At 37.6% G+C, this 25,608-nt stretch overlaps 2 protein-coding genes across 4 annotated transcripts in view; one reads left to right on the top strand and one right to left on the bottom strand.

Annotated features, from left to right (window-relative positions):
* nudcd1 (NudC domain containing 1) overlaps positions 1–19,602 on the bottom strand; it is a 36,386-nt gene extending 16,784 nt beyond the window's left edge. Inside the window, exons 1-6 of one of the 2 annotated variants that reach the window (XM_029443496.1) lie at positions 19,381–19,602; positions 17,610–17,764; positions 14,815–15,000; positions 12,393–12,576; positions 10,793–10,981; positions 4,914–5,121 (exon numbers count right to left, since the gene is read on the bottom strand). In XM_029443496.1, coding sequence (XP_029299356.1) covers positions 4,914–5,121; positions 10,793–10,981; positions 12,393–12,576; positions 14,815–15,000; positions 17,610–17,764; positions 19,381–19,495 — 1,037 coding nt within the window. In that variant the 5' untranslated portion in view covers positions 19,496–19,602. Of the gene's footprint in view, positions 1–4,913; positions 5,122–10,792; positions 10,982–12,392; positions 12,577–14,814; positions 15,001–17,609; positions 17,765–17,959; positions 18,052–19,380 lie in introns of those variants that run through there. The other variant, XM_029443497.1, reaches the window with a different exon arrangement.
* LOC115015886 (transcription and mRNA export factor ENY2-2-like) lies at positions 19,571–21,897 on the top strand. Of its 2 annotated transcripts, XM_029443498.1 has the most exons (5): positions 19,571–19,878; positions 19,986–20,056; positions 20,167–20,237; positions 20,313–20,387; positions 21,656–21,732. In XM_029443498.1, exons 2-5 carry the CDS (start codon positions 19,989–19,991, stop codon positions 21,730–21,732), a joined length of 291 nt encoding a protein of 96 aa, XP_029299358.1. In that variant the 5' UTR covers positions 19,571–19,878; positions 19,986–19,988. The 2 variants fall into 2 exon arrangements, with proteins under 2 accessions (XP_029299358.1, XP_029299359.1); XM_029443499.1 differs by lacking the exon at positions 19,571–19,878 and having other exon boundaries at positions 19,989–20,056; positions 21,656–21,897.
* The last annotated feature ends 3,711 nt before the right edge of the window (positions 21,898–25,608 follow it).

Raw genomic sequence — 25,608 nt, 5'->3', positions numbered from 1 at the left:
ATAACTAATATCATTATCCAACATCTCGCAGCCTTAGCTTGAAGATTGCACACCTCTAGAATCTTTTACTTAAAATGTTACATAGTAAGATGTGTATTGATAAGAGCTTCAATGATTAATTGATTAGTCACGTTTTTTTTCAAGCAAAAACTTGACGGTTCTAGGTTCACAGATGTGAGAACTTGCATCACATGTTCTTGGGTTTTGGACTGTGGTTCAGACATTTGAGGAAGTGATGAGCAGTACAGACAATTCATGGAATATAATTGTTTTCCAAAGATGTGAAAATAGTTTAGAATCCCATTAATAGTCACAGAATGTCTTTGTTGCCAAATTATGAAAATCCGATGGAGACCTGACTGAGGGCGGTCTATCGTAACTTAGTCATTCACAGAGCGATAGGCGAGGAGGAGCGCATGTTGCAAGAGTAGTAGCACCGAGAGCAGAAAGTGGCTGATGGTTAGCTGCTATAATTCAGTGGCATATGCCGATCCCTGAAGTATATGCCGCTCGTGTTAGTATTTGGCTCTAAATGTCTGTTATTCATTACATTACATTACATTACTTTTCAGGTCGTTCAGCAGACGCTCTTATCCAGAGAGACTCACAGTGAACTAACTACAGGGACAGTCTCCCTGGAGCAGCTCAGGGTTAAGTGCCTTGCTCAGGGACACAACATGGGGTGGGGGAATATTTCATCTGCTTTGTGTCTAAAAGCTTGTTCTGTATATTAATTATTTAAAAATGTAAATGGTTGAATGGCAATTTAATGCTATTCAATATGCCTTATCATACATGTTTTTAAAGGATGGGTAATATTAGATGATGGAAATTGTACGTCTACTTTATTGTACTGGCGATCCGTCTTTATGGATTCAAGCCAAATTATGAATAAATCAGAATAAAATTAGAACAACATTTTCTTTCCTTCCTTGTTAAACATATGTTTGCACATGTGCATTTTGCATTTTTTTTTTCTGTGGACGTCAGTCACAGTGCACCATTTGCAGTTTTCCATTGAGCAAGGAGAACATAATGAACTACTGTATTTTGGCACTTTGTCATGTTTTCTGGTATTGAATGCATCATGTACTCTCCAATGCGTTATGGTGCTCTGAATAGGGCTGAATGTACCACTTTAACTGCAGCACAGCACAGCACAGCACGGCACCACATGTGCAAACATGCGATCTTAAAAAATGTGGACACTTTTGTACTGAATCACTTCGGTTAATGCAAAGTAATAATGATTCTGAAATATTTCAACTGAAATAATTGTGTAACTTTTCCTTTATGGCTTGTACACTTATTTTCCTTGTCTTCTCTGTATTTTCTTCCTTCTCCCTTTTCATCTTCGTGCAAAGCAAATTCGGTTTTGAAAAGTTGTGCTGTAAAAATTAACAGTTTACATTTTATTACTGTTATGCAAACCAGTGATTAACACAATCTCTCCTGGGCATAGAAGTCCATAAAAAGACTGAAATCCCAAAAGAAGCCATGTGAAATCATTGGCAGTCTACTGTAGCTAAATACGTGTTGAAATGAAAGCTTTCATACTGAAGCTTCACTCTAAATGTGAAATAGATGCTCCTCCTTGTATTACATGTTCCAGAGCATATTATCTAAGTCCAGCATTGAATCGTCCAATCTAATTAGGTTAAGCTTTCAACATTTTCAGGTGTTTAGTTATAAATAGCTACAACTCAAATATCCCTCATCACCTTTTGTTGGTTGAGAAGGCAGAAATACAAACACTGCAGCTTTTAGTAGCAGAATATAATGAATGTCTCCGAGACATTGAAATAACAGATGACTCATTCTGTTCATTCTCATTCAGGCAATTAGACAACAGCCAAAAGTTTAATTTTTGCCATTAAGCAATTACAGCTGATGTGATGTTTGTCATTGAGACCAACAACAGCGATGGTTAGCGACGGCTAAAAATGACACATGTGCTACCTAAATGTTTGCTACATAGTTATTTGCCGATATAAGAAAGAGTCCGGAGATGAAAGGTTCAATAAGAGATTTGTTGGCGTCAGAATTTAATGAATCATAAACCGGTGACCAGATAACCAGGGGTCGATACCAGGGCTGCCACCATTGTACCCCTGAGCAAGGTACTTAACCCTGAGCTGCTCCAGGGAGACCGTCCCTGTAGTTAGTTCACTGCGAGTCACTCTGGATAAGAGCGCCTGCTAAATGACCTGTAATGTACCGTAATAACAGAAATGAGTACTAATTCACTTAATGTCTTTTCTGTTTTTCATGACGTACAAAAATGCGAAAAACTACAGGATGAGAGTGTAAAGTACGACTTCACACCTCAGAAATGTAAGTACTTTGGTTCACAACAGAACAAGGACGTTATGTTGGCTTATCCGACAGGTGCTCTTTAGTAGCGTTCATCAGGGCTTCATGTAATTCCTTTGGGGTTTCCATTCTACCAACAGAAAAGAGAAATTTTTCCTGCAGAAAAATATAGTCGACCTTTTACTTCAACAGGACGCAATGCGCACGCGTTGCAGCCTCAATCTAAGAATGTGAACATGGGTGATCAGAGAAAAACATAATTCATACGGATGTTATGAAACAGGTCTAAATATGGGATATGATGAAAAGATATGAAAGAGACACAAAGAGCAGCTTCTTAATTCAGTTCCGGTGAAAAGAAAGCAGGATGCTGCTTAGCCATCCGTCTATAAAGAGAAAAACCCATTGGTATGGAAAAACATGCTCAATACGAACAAAAGGATTGTTGTTTGTTGGAGATCCAGATGCAGTCTGCATGCAGACACCCTTCAACAAACATACACAATTCTCCCAGCTCTAGGAAACAGATCCAACTGTATTTTTTTACATTAATGTTTCTATGAAAAAAAACAGTCAATACCCCCCAGATGATTTTCTGAGATGCACAAAGCACCCAAAAAAGCAGACAAAAAGAAAAATGCACTGTATGGAATCATCACCCACCAAATGTCAGTAAAAATTGATCCTTGATACATTAGAACAGATAAGCTCAACAAATACAAAAGACACTCATGTCTACCTCATAGTTCTTCATCCGAACCACATTATTCTGCACACGCACGCACAAGGTCTTAAAGTGGAGGATATGACTCAACCCATATTGACTACTGGATTAATAGATCCCATGCTTATGAAAATTATTCAACTCCCATGGCCTTTTTTTTTTTATTGATCAGCAACACTGAATGTCGGAGTGGATGTCATTTAAAGAAGTAGAAAAAGAGCGGATCCACTGTTCCACAGCCAGAACCTGGTGTTCAGCAGTAACACTGAGTTCCAGTTCTGCCATAATTGGAGCTCAACCAGTCCGCAGGCACTGTCCTCCATGAGACATTGTAGATGCGTGTCAACTAAGACACTGCAACAATCTCAGAACAAATCTCCCCCACCTCTGGTGCCTGCCAACGCAGAGCTTTTTAACTGCCCCAATGCCCACTGCCAGGGAGGTGGGGGAAACAGGGTCGGTCCGACTGTTCCATTCTGTGAGGAGAGGGGTGAGACATATTCGCTTCAAGTCCTGAACCGACCCCGTCTCTCCTGCTTAGACCTAGAACCCAGGAAATAATGGACCTGGGTTGAGTTCTGATGGCCAGTTCCATGATTTATTAAATACTGTCATCAACCTTTCATCTCTCATCACTCTCTCATAGAGCAACATGTATATAATAAGTGTGTGTATATATAAGCAATATAGTATAGGCTAATTATATCATATTTAGCAGCTTTTAATCTTTTAGGGTTTTATGATTTCTCACATTTTTTAAATAATAGAAAGACACATTTTCTTCCTTGTGCATGTTCATGGTTTTTGCAGCTCATTTGCACTGCACTGCATTCTGTGCATCCTACAAGGACACCGTGACCCCAGTCACAGGGACACACAACGAGGAGGTTTAGCTACATCGCTTTGTGATTTGTTTTTGTTAAAGAACATGTACGGGCAAAGAAGAAACCAACCCTACGACTCTATGCCTTGCACACTCGACAGACTTTCTTCATCATCGTATTCTTGCAATAACGCTCAACAGATGGAGAATATTCTGCTAAAGATGAAGGATATTGTCCACTACAGCTAATATCACATTACGTGAAATAAGTAGATGTATGACTAGAGAAAACGTGCCGTCCAGGTTAGTGGGACTCAAGTTAACTACTTCCTTGTGCTTTTCTAGAGCACTCAATAAAGATTAAAAACTGTAAATAAATAAATAAAATACCTTAGGCTGGTACGTGAAACTAATCCGACTTAAGCTCATAACACGTCTCAGTTCTTCTGAATCTTGGTGCATTAATACTGCACATTCAATATTCCATACAATCACAGCAACACATTTACACAGTGACTTATTTAGAACGGGGAAAAAGCAAGAAATATACTCAAATATATTATATGGAAATGAATTCAATGCTGCTCAGAGTCATCGCAGTGCACGGACTCTCGCCCTCTGCTCGAGGCAGTCTCTCCCTCACTGCAACAGACGCCATAACTAAGCTTTATGCAATTGAATGTGCGAGGACATCACCGATATACAAATGAGCGTATGATGTCATCTGGCGAGTTCTGGAGGTAGTGCTGCTGGCTAAGTGACATTGGAAAAGAGATGGCAACACTCCACAGGACACGCTGCATTTTGTTTGATCTGTAAATCGAGACTTAAATTTTCCCCGGGAGACCGTACCCGGGGGCAGACAGGATTGCATCGTGAAAGCGAGGCTTATATAGGCAACCAATCTAAATGACATTGTTGTGCATCAACATTTTTCTTCATAATGATAAGAAAAACGTTCACTTTCAAAAGCGGAATTACTTCTGTAATGTGAGGTTTCCTGTGTCACTGCTCGTGTAAATACTGAAATGAAAACTCAAAAGCTCTGCACACCTTTTGTCATCTCTGATGATCCAGGTGCTGGCCTCGGGGTCTACAGACGCGTACAGCTGGCCCTCCATTAAAGGAGGGAAGCTCTGAACTCCCAGGCTGATGTTGTCTGCCGTCAGTGTGAACTGCACCTCCTCTTTGGTGACACCCTCGGGCATGCGCACACACACCGTGATGTCCTCCGCTGTCTGCTGCCAGAAGTAAATGGGATCTGAATTCAAATAGGAGAGAAATGTAAGGTGCTAAAATTAATGACGGCCCTGTGCAGTTACAGAGTCATACATAAAAATGTCCTTTTTATTTATTGATTAATTTACATATTGAGATTAACTGGACACAAAGCACTCAGTTTAATCAAAGTGAAAATGTCAGATGTCAAAATACACTAATTAAAATAACAAAAATCCATATTGCACATTGATTTGTTAAGACCAATCTGTCAAAGTAGCACCAGTTGTATTGGATGGCACAAATCAATGTTTTCCATTGAAGGCTTGAATTTGTTGAGCCTCTAGCATGATATCAAATCCTTATAGATATACAGTAAGAGACAATATTGGGTCTCAATTCTGCATATTTACCAGATTACTTTCACAGAATGGGTATAATTCACTTATATGGACCTGTGTGGACTGTCAAGAGAACTGAAATTATCACCGTTTTTAAATCTGAAGAAAACGTACATTTAACTAACTATAACATTTTAGAGGGAATGAGATCATGTGGGCAGCATTAACATCATTGTTGCCCCTTTTATAAACAAATTGCTCATCTTCTGGCATTAAAGCCCCTGAACATGTGGTTTAAAATAAGTATTCCTTCATAGCATCAAATGTTCTTCATTAAATAAGCAACAATTCATTAAAAAAACAACAACTGTACTGACGTTAGCTGTAAGCCGTGTGTGTGTGTGTGTGTGTTCACTGAAGTGTTCTCATATTTCCCTCCAGTCTCTCTCCTTAATCATCTCGTCTTTGTACATTAATAAGATTTCCTTTGACAGCGACTCTTTCTGTATAACACAGTAACTGTTGTCTGATTTTGATTACAATATTTCTAAACCCTGATAGCTGCACAGAACTGAGCTCAGTGAAGTGTCGTTACATATGTTTATAGTAAAAACTGTTTATTCCACATATTTCTATATTATTACAGTATTTTTATTCCACTGTACAGTATTTAAAACTTTACCGTCCGTTTTCTTATTCTATTTTATATGTATACATTTGACTTATTCCAGCATTTTACTTGCACCATTACGTCTCTTGAACTTGTTCCTTCCTTCCTCCTCATGTCTTCAGTGTACTGTATGTTGTATTGAGGAGCCTGGGAGTTCAGATGTTCATCGCCAACAACTTCTCTGGAGCTTTTGTGCGTATGACAATAAAGCCTTTGAATCATTGAATTTGAATCTTTGAGAAGTCCATAACGTCCACATAATTGCGTTCACACATCACTCATAATAAAAAGCATGTTTTCAGGGCTTTACAAGCTACATATGTATAGTATACACAAGCATCATCACACTGCTGTCATTCGTTACCCTGGTCAGCGATGATCTCAGAGGATTCAGTCTCGTTTATCTGCTGGTGAGAATGAAACCTCACAACCCTTTTAACAGATCTACAACTACATGTAGTGCAACGTCAGCCCATCATTACTTTGGATCCAAGCCAGGTGCTGATTCATCATTTTTCCATTTCAAAAAAGGATTTATCAAGATTGAAATGGTAAATAAGACTTCATCTCATGAGCTGCTGCTCTCACTTGAATATGTATAATGTAGATTTATACGTTTCATGTCAGATGCTATATTTTCTATTAATAGAATATGTAGTGGGTTGTGCAGCACTAGAGAATGCATGCTCTCTCCAAGTCTCTAGTTGTGAAAGTAACAGCTGAAGCATTAACTACTGTTTGATACGTCACAGATGTGAATGTTTTAAAACCCTGAATTAGTTTAGGCATGGGTACTAAACTACACAGACGCTTTTCACAAACTTCACTGCTCTTGTTTTTAACGAGGAACAAATCTGTTCTCACCATTGCCCACATGGTTAAGAAGCCAATTCTTCTTTAACTTCTCCAACAGTCCACAGATGCTTGATACAAATGACTAGCTGCCAAGTACATAATCATAAATGGAGTAAACAATCTGATCAGAAACTATTTTGCAGCCTTGTGCTTGAGTCACATCTTGAAGAACAAGTCAGAGGTTGTTCACTGATAAATATTTCTGAAATAAAGTATTTCTTTCATCAGCGAAGTCCTTTTCATCCGTTGCTGATCAGAATGAAGATTCACACACAGGATATACAAAGAGGAAGATAACAATCTCCCTCATCCTCATCTGAGGCGTCGCTGTGAGTGGTACGAGCAAATAGCTAATAAATATTATCATCAGTGATGGAAAGTAACAAACATACATTTACCCACGTATTGTGCCACTTGTACTTAAGTATTTCCATTTAATGCAACGCCTCATCTATAGTTTATACATAAAAGCATATTTTTAATCTTATAAAATACAATACGTTGTCCTAAATATTGAATCATGCGTTTCCAGTGCTTGGATTGTGACGCTCTAAATAAAGTCTCGTTGAGCCTCTTGTCACATGTGTCAGACGAGTTGTTAGCAGCTCCACCAAAGACCTCTTTCCTCACTTAACTCCTCAAATTGTTTCATTTAAATAACTGTTGCGAGGCTCAAAGTACTAAAATGAACCAAGATATTTTTTCAAGCAAAGATTACAGAAAAGTGAGTATACAGATTTAAGTAGCAGAACTTAGTTTCATTAATCACTCGCTCAGATTTATCTTGTGACCCTTTGGAAGCTGACCCCGAGGTCGGGAACTACTGGACTAAACTATTATATAGAAAGTAAATTATCTCCACGTCGAGCAGCTACAACAGTGAAATGCTTCGTACACATTGATGCGTCAGTATTAACAGTGTAATGTCAGATATAATAATATAATCAGTCACAGGGGCATTTATTGCAAAATAAGTACTTTTGATAATCGTCAATGTAGCTGATAAAACTCTTACATTTGGAATGCAGGATTTGTATTTGTTGCATTAGGGATTATACTTTAGTAAAGAATGATCATTTATTTCTTGCTCATATCAATAGTCCTTAAACTTTAGCAAAGATAAATGTTTTGTTTTTCTCATCATAGACAGCATACTGACCTTAAAGTGTGTTCAAGTAAATGAAAGATAATTAGAGATGCTTCGACCCAGGCCAGCCTCACAGGAATAAGCAATGAAAGAACTATGGGGATATTTAGAAACAATAGAAGGAAAAGATCACTGCAAACTGAATCATCAGACTCAGACAGACACAGACGCTCCTATAGAGAAAACTCTGTGCCGGTACTGTCTTAACACTATGATTACTGGCAAAGCCTGAGCACTGAAATCGGTGCAACTGTGATGCTCCAAAGCATCAGACCTGCTCCATATCTGGCAGGGATGTGAGGAACTGAGACAAGTTCATCATCACCTCTTGTTGTCGACTGAATCAACAAAAGGAACTAATGAGAAGGGGCGAGAGGAGCTGCCAAATCTTTCATTTCTCTCACAATCTTCGCCTTAAATTTCCAATGTTCATCGTTTGAACTTCTCTGTTGGCCAAACTGCTGTACAGACACATACAATGCCGAGCCAGCAAAGCAACTAGCCACTTGCATAAATGATCCATCGTCATACTTTAGGACTTTGGGCAGTTCTTTGTTTATAAGTGGAGTGTTTTTGTTGTCCTGTGATGATAGTATTTTAGCAACTTTTCCGACCAATCATTTGATGCTTTCTCTGTCTATACAGTGTTATACAATATGCACCTCTTCTCCATCAGTACACCATTAATTCCCCTCCCTCTCTCCTCCCCCCTTTGTATCTCCTCTCTCATCACTTACAAGCCTCTTTGAAGATGCCTCCTCTCTTGACATCTAATCCACTTCTTCCACTCCAAAAGGAGAAAAGCAGAGCGCTGATAAAAGGATTGGCTAAAAAAGCTGCCACTGCACCATCAACACACACACACACACACACACGCGCACACGCACGCACACACACACACGGTGTGTAGAAACAGTGAAAGGAATAAAAACGAGATTTAGTTCAGAAACAGAATGTTTTGTGAATTTCTGGTGGTGTGAAAACCATTCCAATAACACGGTTATAAAGTTACAACATATCAAATACAAAAGTAAAGCGGAGTTACACTGCTGAAAGTCAATTTAGGAATATTTTGGGTATCCAAAATTCTCACTCTTTCACAGACTTCACTCAACACGACAGGGGAGGGAAGAAAGATTACGCTGCGGTTGAATCACGGACAACACATCGTCAGTGCGAGCAGAAATAAATGGCCTGGAAAGTATCCAGTCCACAGACCAGCAGATCTGACAGTCTGGTTGAGTCTGATTGGGAATATTGTGCTGCCTCCTCTGGCGTTTCTATGGCTACAACCCAACGAGTCACTTTGTGCCTCTGAAAGGTAATGAGCAGGAGAAGTAAACAGTTTTTTTTTTTCTAGATGCAACTGCATGATGAATCTTAACCGGAAATAGTCTCATCACAGAAATGTCAAAGGATGAGTGCTGTGGTGAAATCATATCTTTCATATAGGGAGGCAGGACAGCAGCTGATGTTTGTTTTTCACTTTGATTCAACAGTTTTACAGACGGGCTGGTTTGCTCTGTGGCCAGTTTCAGACTGTGATCTTAACAAGAAAAAAAGAAAGATGGCAAAAACCTCTTCCAGAGTGTGAAACATGAGTCAGACTGTGTCAAATCTTCTGACGTGACATCACGACTCTTTCTAAATGAGTTCTGCACTCAGAGAGCCACGGTCTGAAAGTAATAGTGGCACAGAGCAAAACACTGCAGTTGAACTTGTGTTCTTTAGAAAAAAGTTAGAAATATCAGCATTATAATAATAAGCACTTGCATGTACAAGAGTTCACCTCAACACTGGTGTGTCAAATTTTACTACTTGCGTCAATCCACCCCTTTGGTGTATTTATATAACGTAGTAGCCCATATATATTAGAAGGTTTTTATTTTTAACTCTTCACTTGAGTTCCTGGAATTAATATGTTCTGCAACACCCTGCCCCGTGGATTAGGGCATATTTCTTCCTCTTTAAAATTACATTTCAGCATTAGTCCTATGCCGCAATATTTATGTTAACAACCTGCTAATCAGTGTGTTTACGATAACAATGGCTCAAATGGAAAACGTGTAAAGTGAAAGGTGTCGCTCATCATGAAGACCAAAGAGAATAATCACCAAACCCTGCAGCTCGAAGAAACCTATCGGCCCCTTTTAGCTCATTGCAGGAATTATGTTCACAGAAGCAGCAGGCAACTGTTTTCAGCAACAACAACAACAACAAAAAGCTTTGATAAACCCGATGTACACGACCAAACGGAAAGCACACGCTAAAGAGACACGGGTAGCAACTAGCTGGTGAAGGAAGTGGAGCGTTAAGCAGCAAAACATTCAGATATTCAGAGTATACGTTTCCAAGGTGGAGCTGCCGGAGATCATTTACGTTTCTCGACAGATTTAAGTCCATTATTCAGTGTCTGCTGAATTAGTAAATAGTAAACAGAGTACCCATAAGAACTTTATAAAGAGATAACATGTCAGAGCGAGTGTTTTCCTCTTGCTGCGGCGCTCCTCTCACGTGCCAAAACATAATTACTGCAGCTTTAAAACGACTTTGCTGGAGAACTTTGGTTTCTAACATTTTCTCTTTTCACATTTGAAATAAGAAGACAAAGCCCACTTGCTCTGCCTTATTATCAAATTAAATAAAAAAATAACTTTCTAACAGTGTGCTGGCAGATTTCTCAGCAGCTCCTCTGACCCACCTGTCTTCTCCACCTCCATGGGCTCTGGATCAGGCAGCTCCACGGGACGACCGTCCACATGTGTGAAGGCGAACGGTTTCTCCGAGGCCACCATCAGGCCCTTCCCCTTCGGCTCCACGGCTGCGTAGTGAGGCACAGACTTCCCTTTGAGGACCCTCCTCTTCTTCACCTCATACTTCTTATCCTCACCTGCATGTGGAAAGTTGATAAATAAGTAAATCTGGTCTTCCATTAAACTGACAGAGAGGAACTACAGCATGATGAACATCCGTCAGCTCTTTGAACAAAATGTCTCTGCTTTCTGTTTTCTGTTGCTTTATTTCAATGTTTTCTATAATATGCACTTTTTGTATTGTTATTGTTGTATTAATTGGATTAATTGTTCATTTGACTATAAAACAAAGTGCCCTTTAAAGCTCTCTACTCTACTTTCTAACAGGGCTGGGCGATATTTCAATATGATCATTTATCATGATGAAATCATATATCGAGATATCATGATGCACGTCTAAAATGATAATAACAAGCACAGGCTAACAGATGTGAAATATCTGGAGGGAATATCATTTGAAGATTGTAGGTTTTTGTTTTACATCAAACTTTAAATTACCACTCAGTTAAATGTCATTATTAACAAACTGGACCCCAGTTAAATCTAAATATTGTCTTAACCGGATAAACCCATATTTGTGTGAATGCATGTACACATAGAAAACATTTAGATCTTTGTCGAGGTATGAAATGATCTACTTTGGAATGGAAGATTTTGGCCATATGGCCCAGCACTACTTTGTAACAACCATAGGGCTAACATTACTACGACAATACCTCGCACTGAAAATAACTTAAGGCAAATCAATTAGTATCTAATTACAGCAGAGGTTTAACCGGCCGGCCCGGCTGACATTCAAGACATTCACGAGTCATGCTCACTGTATGCTAATCCCATGCAGTTTGGGGCAAACAGACCAAGGTTTTGACCTGCTATGCCCCCTAAAGATCCCCTGTACCCCCTCCAAAAAAAGAGGTCTTTGGTAGGAAGGGGTGGAGTGGAGGCAGTTTAAACGTATACATGACTAAATTGATTTTGGAGACTGGCGTTCCCCTCGACAGTGCTACTCAGATACAATTGTAAAGCCACTGAGACACTATACAAACACTTCATTATTCTACAGCTCGCAGATATCAAAGGGCTGCATCTTTAAATCCAACTTAACGAGGAAGGCACTTTCCAAAGGCTGCTTCTGATTCAATCTTTGAATAATTATTCAGGGTGTCTTTCTTTCTTTCTTTCTTTCTTAGCAAGTGCCAAGTACATTAATGAAGATTCTTCTTGTCAATGTTTGCTTCAGAGTACACTCATCTCATCTGAGACCTAATCATTAATGGCAGACCATGACCAACTTCCTTCTATAGTTAAATTAACAAGGATTTCTGTCCACAGCGGGATATGTACGTTGTAAAAATTAACATGACAATTAATTAACAGACTTGAAATGTATATCCTAATTCAGACCTTATTATGTATGGCACAGTTGTCTTCTCTTATTTTACTTCATGCTCAATTACTAAACTGATGATAAGCCAGTGCACCACCCACCGTGTCCTGCAGTGTTGGCGACGGTGATCCACTCAAGAGACACAGAGTATCCACTTCCTTTGGTTTCCTGTGGGTCTTTCTGGATGCGGAGCAGCAGGACCTCTATGGTGTGGACTCCATCCTTGACGTGAGAGATGCTGTGGAGGACGGTGGAAGGCTCCCCCGTGTCTTCACTGAACAGTGGCTACGAGTACAGGATCAACAAATACAAACGTTTTAACAGGATGCAGTTGAAATAATGTGTTGACTGCACTAATGCTGATTAATACAATAAATCTTTAAGTTTCCATACAAGTAAGAGCCAGATGTGGTAATCTGCGACAAAGTGATATAAAACTAGAATGGCACGAGGACAGCACAGACCTCCGCCAAGGCCAACGCTGCGTTCACGTGCTCCTTGGACGATCCCACTTTCGTACTTCCGACTTCGGTGTGTGTGCACGAGTAAAGAAGATGTTGTATTCTATTTGTCCGAAAGTTTAAACAACACGTTGATAGTTGTTTCTCTGGATTTTCCATGTCAGGAACTTGCACTGCTGTACAAATGCCCCATCTCGCAATGTAAACGAAAGTGACACTTGATGCGTGTATCCACAACGGGATTGAGATTCGCTCTAAACTTTACGGATCTTCCATGGCCCATGCTCGCCCTTCCACCACGTTTCATACAAACAAACAAACCTTCCCTGCTATCACCCCGTAAAGATCACCCTCCCGTCCTGAAACGACAAAAATGTCTATTCATTACCTCCTTGGCGATGGCAATGAATGGACATCGACAGACTATAGTATTTTCTAATTTAATAAGGAGCGCTCCTTATTACTGACCCTTACTCAAAGGTTAAATTTAATAATCTATAACTGCACTTTAGAGGAGATGTTTGCCTTTATTTTATCAATACAATTAGAATTCAAACCCGTCTTTCTCCATCAGTGTCTACAGTTGTCTGGTTGAAGATATGTGATGCTGAGAAGCCCCACTTTAATGTGCCTGCATAAAAAGACCTGGCTTATGAGTCAGTCTTTCGCACACGCACACGCACACGCACACGCACAGGAAAGATCCAATATGGCTTGGCAGGGATCCCTGATTGCTGAAACTTCAAATAAGAACATTGGAAGTTACTGACTCGAGGGCTTGAATCTTCATTACGGATCCCACTTTTGAACTTTGATTTCAGAATTGCATGAAGTGTGCTGGTTCAGGGAGTGAACTCTCATGTGTAGCCAATCCCAGCTGCAGCCTGTTAACAGGATAAAGTGCACAAAGACTCATCTTATCAAAGGCTTGATCCCTCACTACTACAAGCCAATTTACAAAGACCGGCGTAGCTTTATAAACTAAAGTGCTGAAACACTTGACATAATGCCAGAGCACATTTAAAGACTATAGACTGCATTTCTAAACCTCTGGTTGCTTGGCTTCGTTGATTGTGAAATTTTTATGCATTTCTATTGATTTTTCTACCAAAATGTATACACACACACACACTCCTTTAACTCTTTCATACAGTACATAACTACGAATGAACCTTGAGTCTTACATGAATCTCTTTTTCTCCCTCTAGAGTTCATCATAATGAATGAACATGTCACCCAGTGCAACAGTGAGGCTCAGTGATGTGTTTTTAATAATAATAATAACAACAATAATGGAGCCACAGAGGAATACGCTGCGTCAGGCTCGCTAATAACAATAAGATTGATTCATTGTTGATGTTGTCATGGGCTTTATTGGCGTTCAGAGAAACATAAAATATCCTCCAATTATTTTACCAGCCACCTAAGATTTTTAGAAATGAGATAAAAATGTCAAATGTTGGTTTGTTGTCACCAGCAAAAGTGTCTTCTGGCATGGACAAACTCATCTGTCAGAATAATAATAATAATAATAATAATAATAATAATAATAATAATAATAATAATAATAATAATAATAATAATAATAATAATAATAATAATATTAATAATAATAATAATAATAATAATAATGGTTTTAATAACATTCTGCTCCTGGGGGACTTTGATGACGTTATTCAGTGAGTCAAAGATTAGATCACCTGTTGCTGCTGGCTTTGGACACTCAAAACATCACAATATCCCCCAATCCTGGCCGTATCAAGTGACATTACAACCTCACCGTTAGCATGCAGTGTGCAGGATCTCTGTAGACGTCTTTTGGGAAAGTGATCATGTCAATTTTAGATTTCATTTTCAACTTAGACTAATGTATGGAGATAAGAGAGACTTTAAGTAGCATGTTCAATCTTTGTTGCTGCACTTCCATGTAGTCACCAACAGGGGTCATGGATAGTTACTGCTCTTTTACCTTCACATTGACTGAGATTACATCACAACTGATATCCTATTGAAGATGTGCTTGTGTCTTAATTAAAGCCCTAAATTGAGCTTGTATACTTACTTCCCACTTCATATGGGAGCCATCTCCCCTCTTGCCGGTGCGGAGAAGGTACAGTTGGCCGGCGCCATCACAGAGAGCCGCCCAGGTCGCTGAGGTGAGGCTGAGAGACGCACAAATACGATCCTCACACCGGCTGGAGTCAGTGGTTAAACGGTAGACCTCTCTCGGCTTCCCCAGGGCCGTGTCCTGGATCACAACGCAACAGAGTCAGTACTGTATCCACAAAACAGGCCGATACATAGAACTGTCTCTACATCAATCTAAGTAGGGCTGTGCGATATGGACAAGATCTTCTATCCCAATAAATGTATTTTCATATCATGATATATCATGTTTTCAACAAACTAATAGTCTATATGATACAACCACATGGTAAAGCCTGTTTCTGATACTCCTGTGAGTTAAATACATGACAAATTAAAAGTATTTTCTCATTTACTTAAAAACTAAAGTGCAAAATTAACAAGTGTCAAGTGAAATTATAGAGAAAAGTTAAATATATGTCTCCAGTTATACACTTTGTTGACATGCATACACACAAATATAGAGCACTCGGATTAGGAAAATGTTAGATTTAACTGCGCTTGATCACATTTTCAGAGAAGTTTCAGTTAGTATGTGCTTGTTATTATCAATTTAGACAACCTAATTGTGTCTCACGATATCTCGATATATGATTTCATAACGACATGATTCCATTGAAAGACGCTAAATTATCACATTGAATTATTGCCCAGCCATAAATCTAAACTAGGTTTGATTATTCATTTGCAGGAAGCAATCAGATCAGAATAAACTAACAATTATTTTCTTGCTTAATTGAATAAGACGATTCCTTTGATCTATGAAATGTCAATAAAGAATAAAAAACATGCACGTTAGAATTTCTCGCAGACAAAAGTAAAGTCTTCAAATTGCTTGTTTTGTCTGACCAACAATCCAAAACCCAAAGACAGTAATTTACAGACATACGTGACAAAGATAAACAGCAACACTTCACCTTTGAGTAGCTGGAATATGATTTGGCCTTTTTTGCTTCAAAGGTTACTCAAGTTATCAAAAGTGTATGCTCATCAACAAATAGATCAATCGAGTAAAGTACAGTAAAACTGAGGAATACAGACCCTTAATAAGAGAAGGCTTTGAAGTAGAGAAGAACAGAAAGGTTTCACATTGAACAGGCCCTCTAATCCTAGAGGAACATTCTGAGATTAGCGTCTGATAAAAACATACAGCAAACCATGATTTCCATAATATTCTTTATTGTTGAAAGGCCACAAGAAGATACCTTCAACATAAGAGCCGAATAACATGAAAACAACACGCACTCCTCAAGGAGAGACGAAGTTACCAGCTGTCATGTGGCCGCCCATGTGACTTGGCTTCATATCGTCTCTCAGAGCCTTATTAGCAATAGACAGATATGCCACATGAGCATCAATTACTCATTGCGTGAAGTAACAATGTTTCAAAAAGGACTATGCAGCAGCTGCCCTGTTGTTGCCATGGAGCGTGACATTGCGTATTATATCGCTACCTAATGTATGAGCCTTTGAGATCATTTTGCTCCAGCATCTGTGCAGATAATGCCCCGAACAGAGTGTGAACCGCCCTGCAAATGTACGCACAAAGTCTCGTCAGGGATAATAATTATCATGTGATGATTGTAATTAGGATTTCAGTAACACATTTTCATAAAGAGTCACGTAATGATGCCACTGAAAGACAGAAATGCTGTCTCGCAGGATTACAGCCTGGTGATCATCATTCAGGCCAGTTCTGACATAAAAACACTGATGTGGCACCAATTATCTCTAATCATGGTCAGAAAAGAAGTCTCTGATGAAAAGGTCATCGGGCTGATTTTGCGCCTCATCTTCGCCATCTTGGTTAATAAACCTAAATTAGTACCTTGAGTCAATTATGTAATAACTCCTGTGATTAACCACATAATTGAGAGAGCTCATCCAGAACTTTAGCTTCTGTGCCGACTCATACGATGGACAAAAGATGGATTAAAAACTTCCCGTGAATACTGAGACTCCCACTCCCTCTCTAATTGTCTCCAATTGAGCATCTAAAGCAATTTAGTGGAATTATAATGAGCAAAATTAATACTGCAGCTTGTAAAATGCTAATATTGTGGAATCTTTGCAAAGATGATTTTCTCTTGAAATCACCTGCAAGACATAATAATAATAATAATATAATAATAATAATAATAATAATAATAATATAATGATATAATGATAATAATAATAATGATAATAATGATAATAATAATAATAATAATAATAATAATAATGATAATAATAATAATAATAATAATGATAATGATAATAATAAGAATAAGAATAAGAATAAGAATAATAATGATAATAATAATAATGATAATAATAATAATAATAATAATAATAATAATAATAATAATAATAATGATAATAATAATAATAATAATGATAATGATAATAATAATAAGAATAATAAGAATAATAATAAGAATAAGAATAAGAATAAGAATAATACATGCATCGTGGACCAATGCTGCGAATACACAAGTATTTGGTCACCACCTGCTGGTGTGTCAGATGCATTAAAGCCCACCAACAACTCCACTGTCACAACCTTCAGAATTACAACCATTTTATGTGACGTGAAGAATAACTAAACAGGGATTTGCTTCATAGACATTAGGTGGAGGTATATGTTGCCAATTAGGTAACTTTAAGTATTTAATATGTGATTACCTGGATACGAGGGCTTCCAAGAAAAACCAGGAGGGTTGAAAAGCTTACCAGAGTGACGGTGAGACTGAGGACCCTTCCTTCGCAGTCCACAAACAAAACGCTGTCTTCGTACCAAGGGTCTAAGTGGAGGTAATTGTACATGCCAAAAGCACGCATATGTTCCAGGGTGTACTGGGTATCCTTCAACTTCACTTCCTCCACAGCTGCAGCAGAGAGGAAAACGCAAATGGTTAGAATGAGGCATAAAAATGAAACAGAAATTGACCACATTTACTTTTTTTGTTTGTTAATATAACTTCAGTTATAAACTCCTCCTTTTAGATTCTGTATACCACAGGGCTTTACGATTTATAACCAACAACTCCATTTGTGTACAAGGCCATGCTGGGTAAACTCCCCTCACATACGGCAGGCCTGTACTGGATGTAATCTCCCCACGCAGACCTCCATCTGAAAAAGGCCTGCTTCTACTTTGCGTCCGGGATTTGGAATAATCTGCAGAGTTAGCAGATTGTGAGATTGCCATTTTCACATAATTAACAGAATAAAATGATTTAAAAGCCACTTAATTACCGTGAGATATGCATGTCAGAAAGGTTTAACGTGTTTGAACCTACTTTGTATTAATTAAGGACTCCTGTAAAAATGCATTTCTGTAGTCGTTGATGAAGTGGATGTAAAAACATACCAGCACATCCCTCTCTATCTTTCTTTTATTATCCGATTACATTTGTCTACTTGTACCTTACTTTCATGTCTTGACTGAGATTCATTCACTATACCTTTTACCTTTGCTATTGTGTGTGTGTTTTAAATATTGGTACTTTATAAATCTCAGTGAGCCGTTATAGACAAGTAAAAGCAGGTCTTTCAATAATAAATGCATGTGTTGCCTCTTTATGCCTTCTTCACAAACTAAATCTTGCCACTAGCCCCTCTCTGTTTTTAATTATATTTCATACATGGATTCATGTTTTCATCTTGGGTTGTTTTTAATACTGTGCGGTGAAGCTAAAGTGAATTTTCCACAATGTGGACAATATAAATTCCTCCCTAAGACTGCTTTAGGTAGACAGCTACACAATATTGTGCTTGTACAATATACAGATGTTGGTCCCCAGGGTTATAACATAATTAGAAATATAAAGCTATACGCTGCCCATTATTTCTGGAATAATATACAGAAGGACCTGAAATTGTCAGAACTGATGAATATTGGGGAATTTAATTCCATTTTAAAAGGATCTAGAAAATAGCACTCTTGGTCAATGTGATTGCTCATACATTGTGTGCTAGCAGTGTAATAGTTTTGCTGTTGTTCAACGTGGACCCCATTTACCTCAATTCATCAAGAATCTTTACTACTTTTTATTTTTTGTTTTTACTGGAGGCATGCCAGAAAAACAAACATTCATTCAAGAATCCAAGTGAACAAGGTGAATAATAATATACAAATTATCATTTTGAGGATGGAAATATTCCTTTAAATATAGGATATATATATAAAAAAACATGAAGTTATGTTCGTATGTTATGTAAACATTGTTGTCATCAAGATAATCTGCAGTGAATAAAATTTAAAAAAGGATAGTTATGTGAATAATTATGTTAAAACTACTCTTCTTAGGGAGACTCAACTGGGCTACAGCTAGAGCAGCTTTCAATGTTATTACTTGGCATAAACAAGTCAAATAACTAAGCGTGCTACTTATTTTTTGCTTACAGCTGTGACAGACGTGATAACTCAGCTGTCAGTATGGTATCATCAGTGCTAGGCTAGCACACTTGCTAACTGTACTGTTAAGTTAGTTTCTCTCACCAGCATCCAGCTCAACGTTGTACGTTGGTATGGCGTCCAGAGATAACCTGTAACTTTCAAAGTTTGGGTCCAACAGCTCTCTGTTGACCTTCAATGAATAATTCGACGCAGCCATGTCTTTTAATTGTGACAGGCTTGTTCACAAGTTGATGTGAAGCAAGAAAATGCTGTTGAAGAACACGTTTCCTGTTTTGACGCACCCGGAGTGATTTGACTGCGGACACGACAAGCCCGGGCGCTCATGGGAGGTCGAGTTCTTGTATCTCTCTCAACGCGTTCAAATAAATGTTTTAAAATTATAGTCGTCCTAACAAAAACGCATTTACGTGGAGGTAAAGTGCACTATCTGAATACCAGGTTTTAACTTTAGCAATGACGTTGTTTGTTTGTGAGAATTAACGTCTGGCAAAGCGGAACCGTTAAGCTTTTTAACGTTTTAAGACGGTACGGTTGTGTGAAGGGACCGTGTGTTCCCCAGCTGAGCCATCTCGACAAAAGGTAACGTCCACCTGATAGCTAGCAAAATAAAACATTTTTTTCGTAGCTACATTCCCCCTGTTGAATCCAAACGGAAACTGCTACTGTTTGTGTTTGACTTGAGACAGATCATGAGCAAAGACTCCCAGATGAGGGTTGCAATAAACCAGAAGCTGATAGAAATGGGGGAACGGGAGCGGTGAGTCGAGGTTTTCTCCTCACTGATTTTGGCCATTAATGCATTTAGAGATAGCAGTGGCTATTTAGATGTTGAAATAATGTAAATTAAATGTAAATGTGTGGCTGCAGGTTGAAAGAATTGCTCAGGGCAAAGCTGGTGGAGTGTGGATGGAAGGATCAGCTGAAAGCTCACTGCAAAGGTATGGTATTTGTGTTTGTGTGTGTGTAACGAGACTTTCGTGAAACTGGATTATTGATTAATATTTTTTGTGCAGATGTGATCAAAGAAAAGGGTCTGGAGCATGTCACAGTGGAGGACCTGGTCACAGAAGTCACACCAAAAGGCAGAGGTACAGATCTGCATATGCAAACACAACAACAGGGGGTGGAAGAAGTACAGAAATAATAATCATACTGAAGTAGATGTGCTGTTAATGTGCTGCATCAGCTTTATTGTTGTTCTTTTAAGGATCCTTATTAGAAGTCTTCCTGGGCTTCTGAACTTAGAAATACAATAAAAGTGCAAACAACTTTAAAATATAAAAACAATCTAAACAAAGCTGTACAATTAAACATAAAAACAGAGAGAGACTAAACCGATAAACAAAGGAAAGAGTATATGATCTGCTCAAGAAAACAAACACCCGCCAAACTTTGGTTAAACCCACAGAAATGTATTTTAATTCGAGTGGAGATCCCAAAGTTTCTAAAGATGCCAAATATTGGAGACGTGGATGAAATAATGCTCAAGACATCTAGAATGAGATGTGATCAGCTTTATTGAACCGACGAAGAGAAATTCAAGTGATAAGTAATGCAAGAAAGCTAAAATACTAAATACGAAATTAATCATTTAAAAACAAAAATAAAAAATCGTTGTGAAAAACAAATATTACCATTTGACAGAACGGTGCAGCCATAAGAAACATGGAATATTTCAGCCATTGTAAACATGAAATAGCTTTCGTAAAGAGCTGGAGAAGAATATGTTTGTGATCATGTGAGACCGATGGACTTTTCAAAACTTTAACTACTTTAGCTACCTATCCAAAAAAAATTCTATTACATTTCTGAATGGGGACACGTATGGGGACATTTAAGAGGTTAATAGTACTGACAGTTTTATTTAAACAGTATTTTTATATGTAATATCTTTTCTCAGCTGTAAACTGCAAGTGGCTCCTCTTCTGACATGTTTCTGAACAGGAAGGAGATTCCTACTCAATAAAAGTTGATTTACATGGTGCAGTACATCAAAAATGTCGGGGGAAAAAGGTGCAATTTCACTAAAGATGCTAATATTATAGCGTTTTACTAACCTTTTATAATTTCTCTCAGTCAGAACTTCTCTGTAAACAGCAAATTGTTGACCCGTGTTTTTACAAAAAAAGTATGTAAAATGTTCAGGTTTTGTTGAGACTGGAGTCATGTGTGCTGTTGTAGTTGTACTGCATTACACCGAACGGTGTTATCTGGTTTACACATATGGAAAAGCAAAAACACCTAACAACATAATGCAGTCCACTACAACAATGTCATAAACAATGTTTTCTAAGTTTAATCATGATTATGCACGTCTGTATCCTGATATATCAACTCTTTCTCCTCTCCCATGCAGCACTTGTGCCAGACAGTGTGAAGAAAGAGCTCCTGCAGAGAATCCGAGCTTTTCTAGCTCAACACGCAACCTTGTGAATGATTTTTTTACTCACTGTAGATCCACAATCCAAACTGATGTTTGTTCTCATTGTGAGCAATGCTGAAGTGTTGTTTTTATTTTGTATTGTGTGTTTTCATATTGATTTTAGTTTGTTATGCAGCAGTTTTGGAAAAAAAATAAAGTCATACCTATTTTGGTCATTGGGTGTCCTGACTTTTCTTTATTACTGCTGAGGAACTGTTTGACATGTAATAGATGTCCTTGTGAAAACCAAAACGTTTTTTCCCATTGTTTGTTTCTTGAGAGACAGCATAATGATTGATGTGTTTTTAAAAGAAGACTGCAGACAGCATGACAGAAATGTCATTGTCTTCCCCTCATGGTTGCGGTAACTGCTTCTATTATTTATACTACTGAAGAGCCCAGAGTTTTAGTTCACATGTGTATATATATATATATTATATATATATTTATAATTTTTTTATATGTGTGTATAAATATATATATATATATTTTTATGTGTGTGTATAATTAAATATATATATTTATATAAATGTATTTACATTTATATTGAAGAACCTATCTGCCAGTGGGTCCAAACTTCATAGACAGGAGTTGTCAGTTGAGTCCTTACATACAGTAATAGTGACAGTGACGGGTAATTATAATTCTAGCTGTTTTTACCCTGGGATGCGGACCGTGTGACCGTGATGTTGTGTTCATACAGTCGGACCCTGTGTGTCTGGTTCTTCTGTATGATGGCTGTCGGTGCCTGGTTTTTGCCAACACACAAGAACATTTAGTGGGATATTGCTTATGCAGAATTCTGCCCTGAATGAATGAAAGAAACAGCAACTTGGTCACTTATTCAGACTTCAAAACACTCAAGTTTTAATGTTAAGTTTTGGTGTCCCAAGAGTTGAATCCCCCACACCCACACTACTCTCACCACCTATCAGACTCATATTCACTTGCAGGCATTACTGGAAGTATTATTAAAACTGCCTAAAATGTTGACGTTTCCACAAATTATGTTCATTTGCTTACATTTTTTTTAATCCAACTTAAATTAAAGAAATTGTTTGATATTTTGAGAAATAAAATGATTGGCTTTTTCTTGCAGACAGTTAGATGAGAAGCAACTCTTAATCTCACAATGTTGCACGTTTTATCTTGTCTTTGTTTTGTACACAAAGTTAATATTTCTTCTCTTTTTGAACGATGCCATAAAAAAAAACCAGGTAATTATTATTTCATCTCCTTCTTTGTCGTGCCTTGTAACAACATGACTGGTGGTTTGAGATCAAATAAAAAGTCAGTAAAATAAAGTGTGACAACTGCCTTTGTCTTCTTAAGGTTAAGGGTTGTGGTGCTCTGCTGCTGCTCTCATGCACGTTACGTAAGAAAGCACATTTCTTTTGACAAGCAGCTTTTCCCACGTCACCCGTGAGGGGATGAAAGTTAAACGTCTAAATTCATAACATTTTTGTTTTCCAAGGCCTTATCTAAAGGCCATCTTTGATGGACTGAGGCAGCATGCAAACAGCAAGACAACAAAGCTACAGGCCTCATTTAACTGAAGACATGTATACAGGTCTTCATGAGGTGAGAGGTTACTTTTTATGGAGGCAAAGCCATTAAAAACGTTAAGAAATAATTACACAACAGTAAAAAAATATGTTAGTTGGATTAAAATTAAGAGACTTCTAGTCTATTTTTCCCTTATTTTGTTTTTAGGAGAGTTTAGAGTCAGGGTTTATTAACACAGGAAAAGGATGTAACTTTTCCTTATGCTCTGTATAAGGGTTGGAAGTATAAATAGCACAGGCAAGAAAATAACAAACACTGACTGATGATTAACACTGACAGTATGAGTTCTGTCGGTTCAGCATGCCATGGTAAACTAATTATATATTTATACCTTTTATGGTATGAAACATTTCCTGTCTTTGAGTTGCTCAATAGTTTTTGCACAATATAATGTTGAAATTACAAGGCGGTAAACATTCCCGAACTGCAGAGTGTCGTAACTGAGTTTATCGAGACAAGGCAGAACATGTTAAACGCCTGCATACGTATGTGTCAGTCTCACTGTTGAAGATGATGACATTTGGGGTTATTATTGTGTTAATGCAGCCATAATGTGGTTCATTCTCCAATTAACAACATCTATAAGAATTATAACATATCTTGCAAAATTCATTCACTTTGAATATGTACCTACATGTTGTCGATAGATTGTATTATACAATGCATTCACATTTTAAATTAAAAAACACTAACAAAATGCTCAGGTTTTAATTATATTTATTTTTTCCTTTTATCCTGACTCTCTGGTAGTGATGTAACATGTCGCCTGAACTTCATTGAATCATTATTCATTCTCTATTTTTGGGATTGTGCTTATTGTGCATATTGTGCTGATTTGTTATTGTTTTTTCTTTTGCTTCTTGTGTGGATTGCCTCCATAGGCCTGATGCATCTCCATATTTCACTACTCATTCTATTAAACCTTATTTAAGAAATTGATCACATAAAAACATGCACTCAGGTTTCCATAAACCCTTACCTATAGATGTCTTGTGCTTTTGTCTTAATCCCTTTCTGTATGTTTTGTCAGATGCAATGTCTATTTTATAGTCCGGTCCTGATGAAACATTATTACTTTTTATCTGTATTCTTTCCATAATGGAGATAATAATAAATAAACTCAAATTTGAACTTGAAACTTGGAAATTCCCTGCTGTAAATACTCCGACAACGGTGCATGGAATTGAACATTTAAAGCATCACAGATGTAATTTATTTAATGTAAACAGTGTCTAGTGTTCCTGTTGCTCCACCTCTTCAACAATAAATGTTTTGTCTTGTCCCAATTATGGCCACTTTTACAAAGATTACAGCCAAAACTTGTTTTGTGCATGTTATATTTAACATATATACAGTGTATATATATATATATATATATATATATATATATATATATATATATATATATATATATATATATACATATATATATATATATATATATATATATATATATATATATATATACATATATATATATATATACATTTGAACTAGTTTGTACATTGTGCATTACAAAAATGCAGCTTTAATTAAAAAGAAATCATCAAGTTTGATGTTCTGTGGTAAATTCCGTTTTCATTTCCAATCATTTGACTTGCACATGACTCACTGACTTTTTGGGCTTTTTATAGTTTTACTACTTCCTCTTAACTTTTAGCAAATTCCTATTTAGATTACCCTCAATGAAGTTCTTTCTCATCCTATTTTTTGACCCAGCTTTCTGACAGAAAATTAACAAATCCGTCAACTCTGTTGTATTTCAGCAACAGGTATGAACTGTTGGTGGTTAGTTGCACCGACACCAGGATGGGTTGAGTCTCCTCCTCCCAGTTTGAGGTGAGAGGCGGAACACAAGCAGCCTGATAAAGAGTCAGTGCACGTCCTCTGAGCAGGCAGTGTCTCTCTATCTGAACACCTGAAACATTCACCAGGTAAACAACGTTTTCAACAGGTGGGCTTTATTCATATTTCATCACATTTATTTTTTTTTTAAACGACATTTTAAACATTTCTAGAGATGATTTCTGATTTAAAATAAAATCTAGTTATAATTCTCATTTTTATTCAGGCTATAGGCCTAACTCATATTCATTCATATCCTTCAGTTTTTAATATTACATGTATTAACCAAAGCAGCCTGTAAATACGACCAATTCTGTAATATGTGTACGTTCTTACAACCTTTACAGTAATTTGAGTAAAATAGCACTTTTGATGTTACATGAATGCTTTACTGTTTCCCAACAGCTACACCACCACAGCAGACTGAAGGTGAAGCAGCTGGGACTTCTGGGAAAACCTCCAGGATGGAGTCCCCG

Source organism: Cottoperca gobio, chromosome 11, assembly GCF_900634415.1.
Source record: "Cottoperca gobio chromosome 11, fCotGob3.1, whole genome shotgun sequence".
Classification (NCBI taxonomy): Eukaryota; Metazoa; Chordata; class Actinopteri; order Perciformes; family Bovichtidae; genus Cottoperca; species Cottoperca gobio.
The sequence above is the reverse complement of the archived record's forward strand: the minus strand, read 5'-3'. Positions and strand labels throughout refer to the sequence as shown.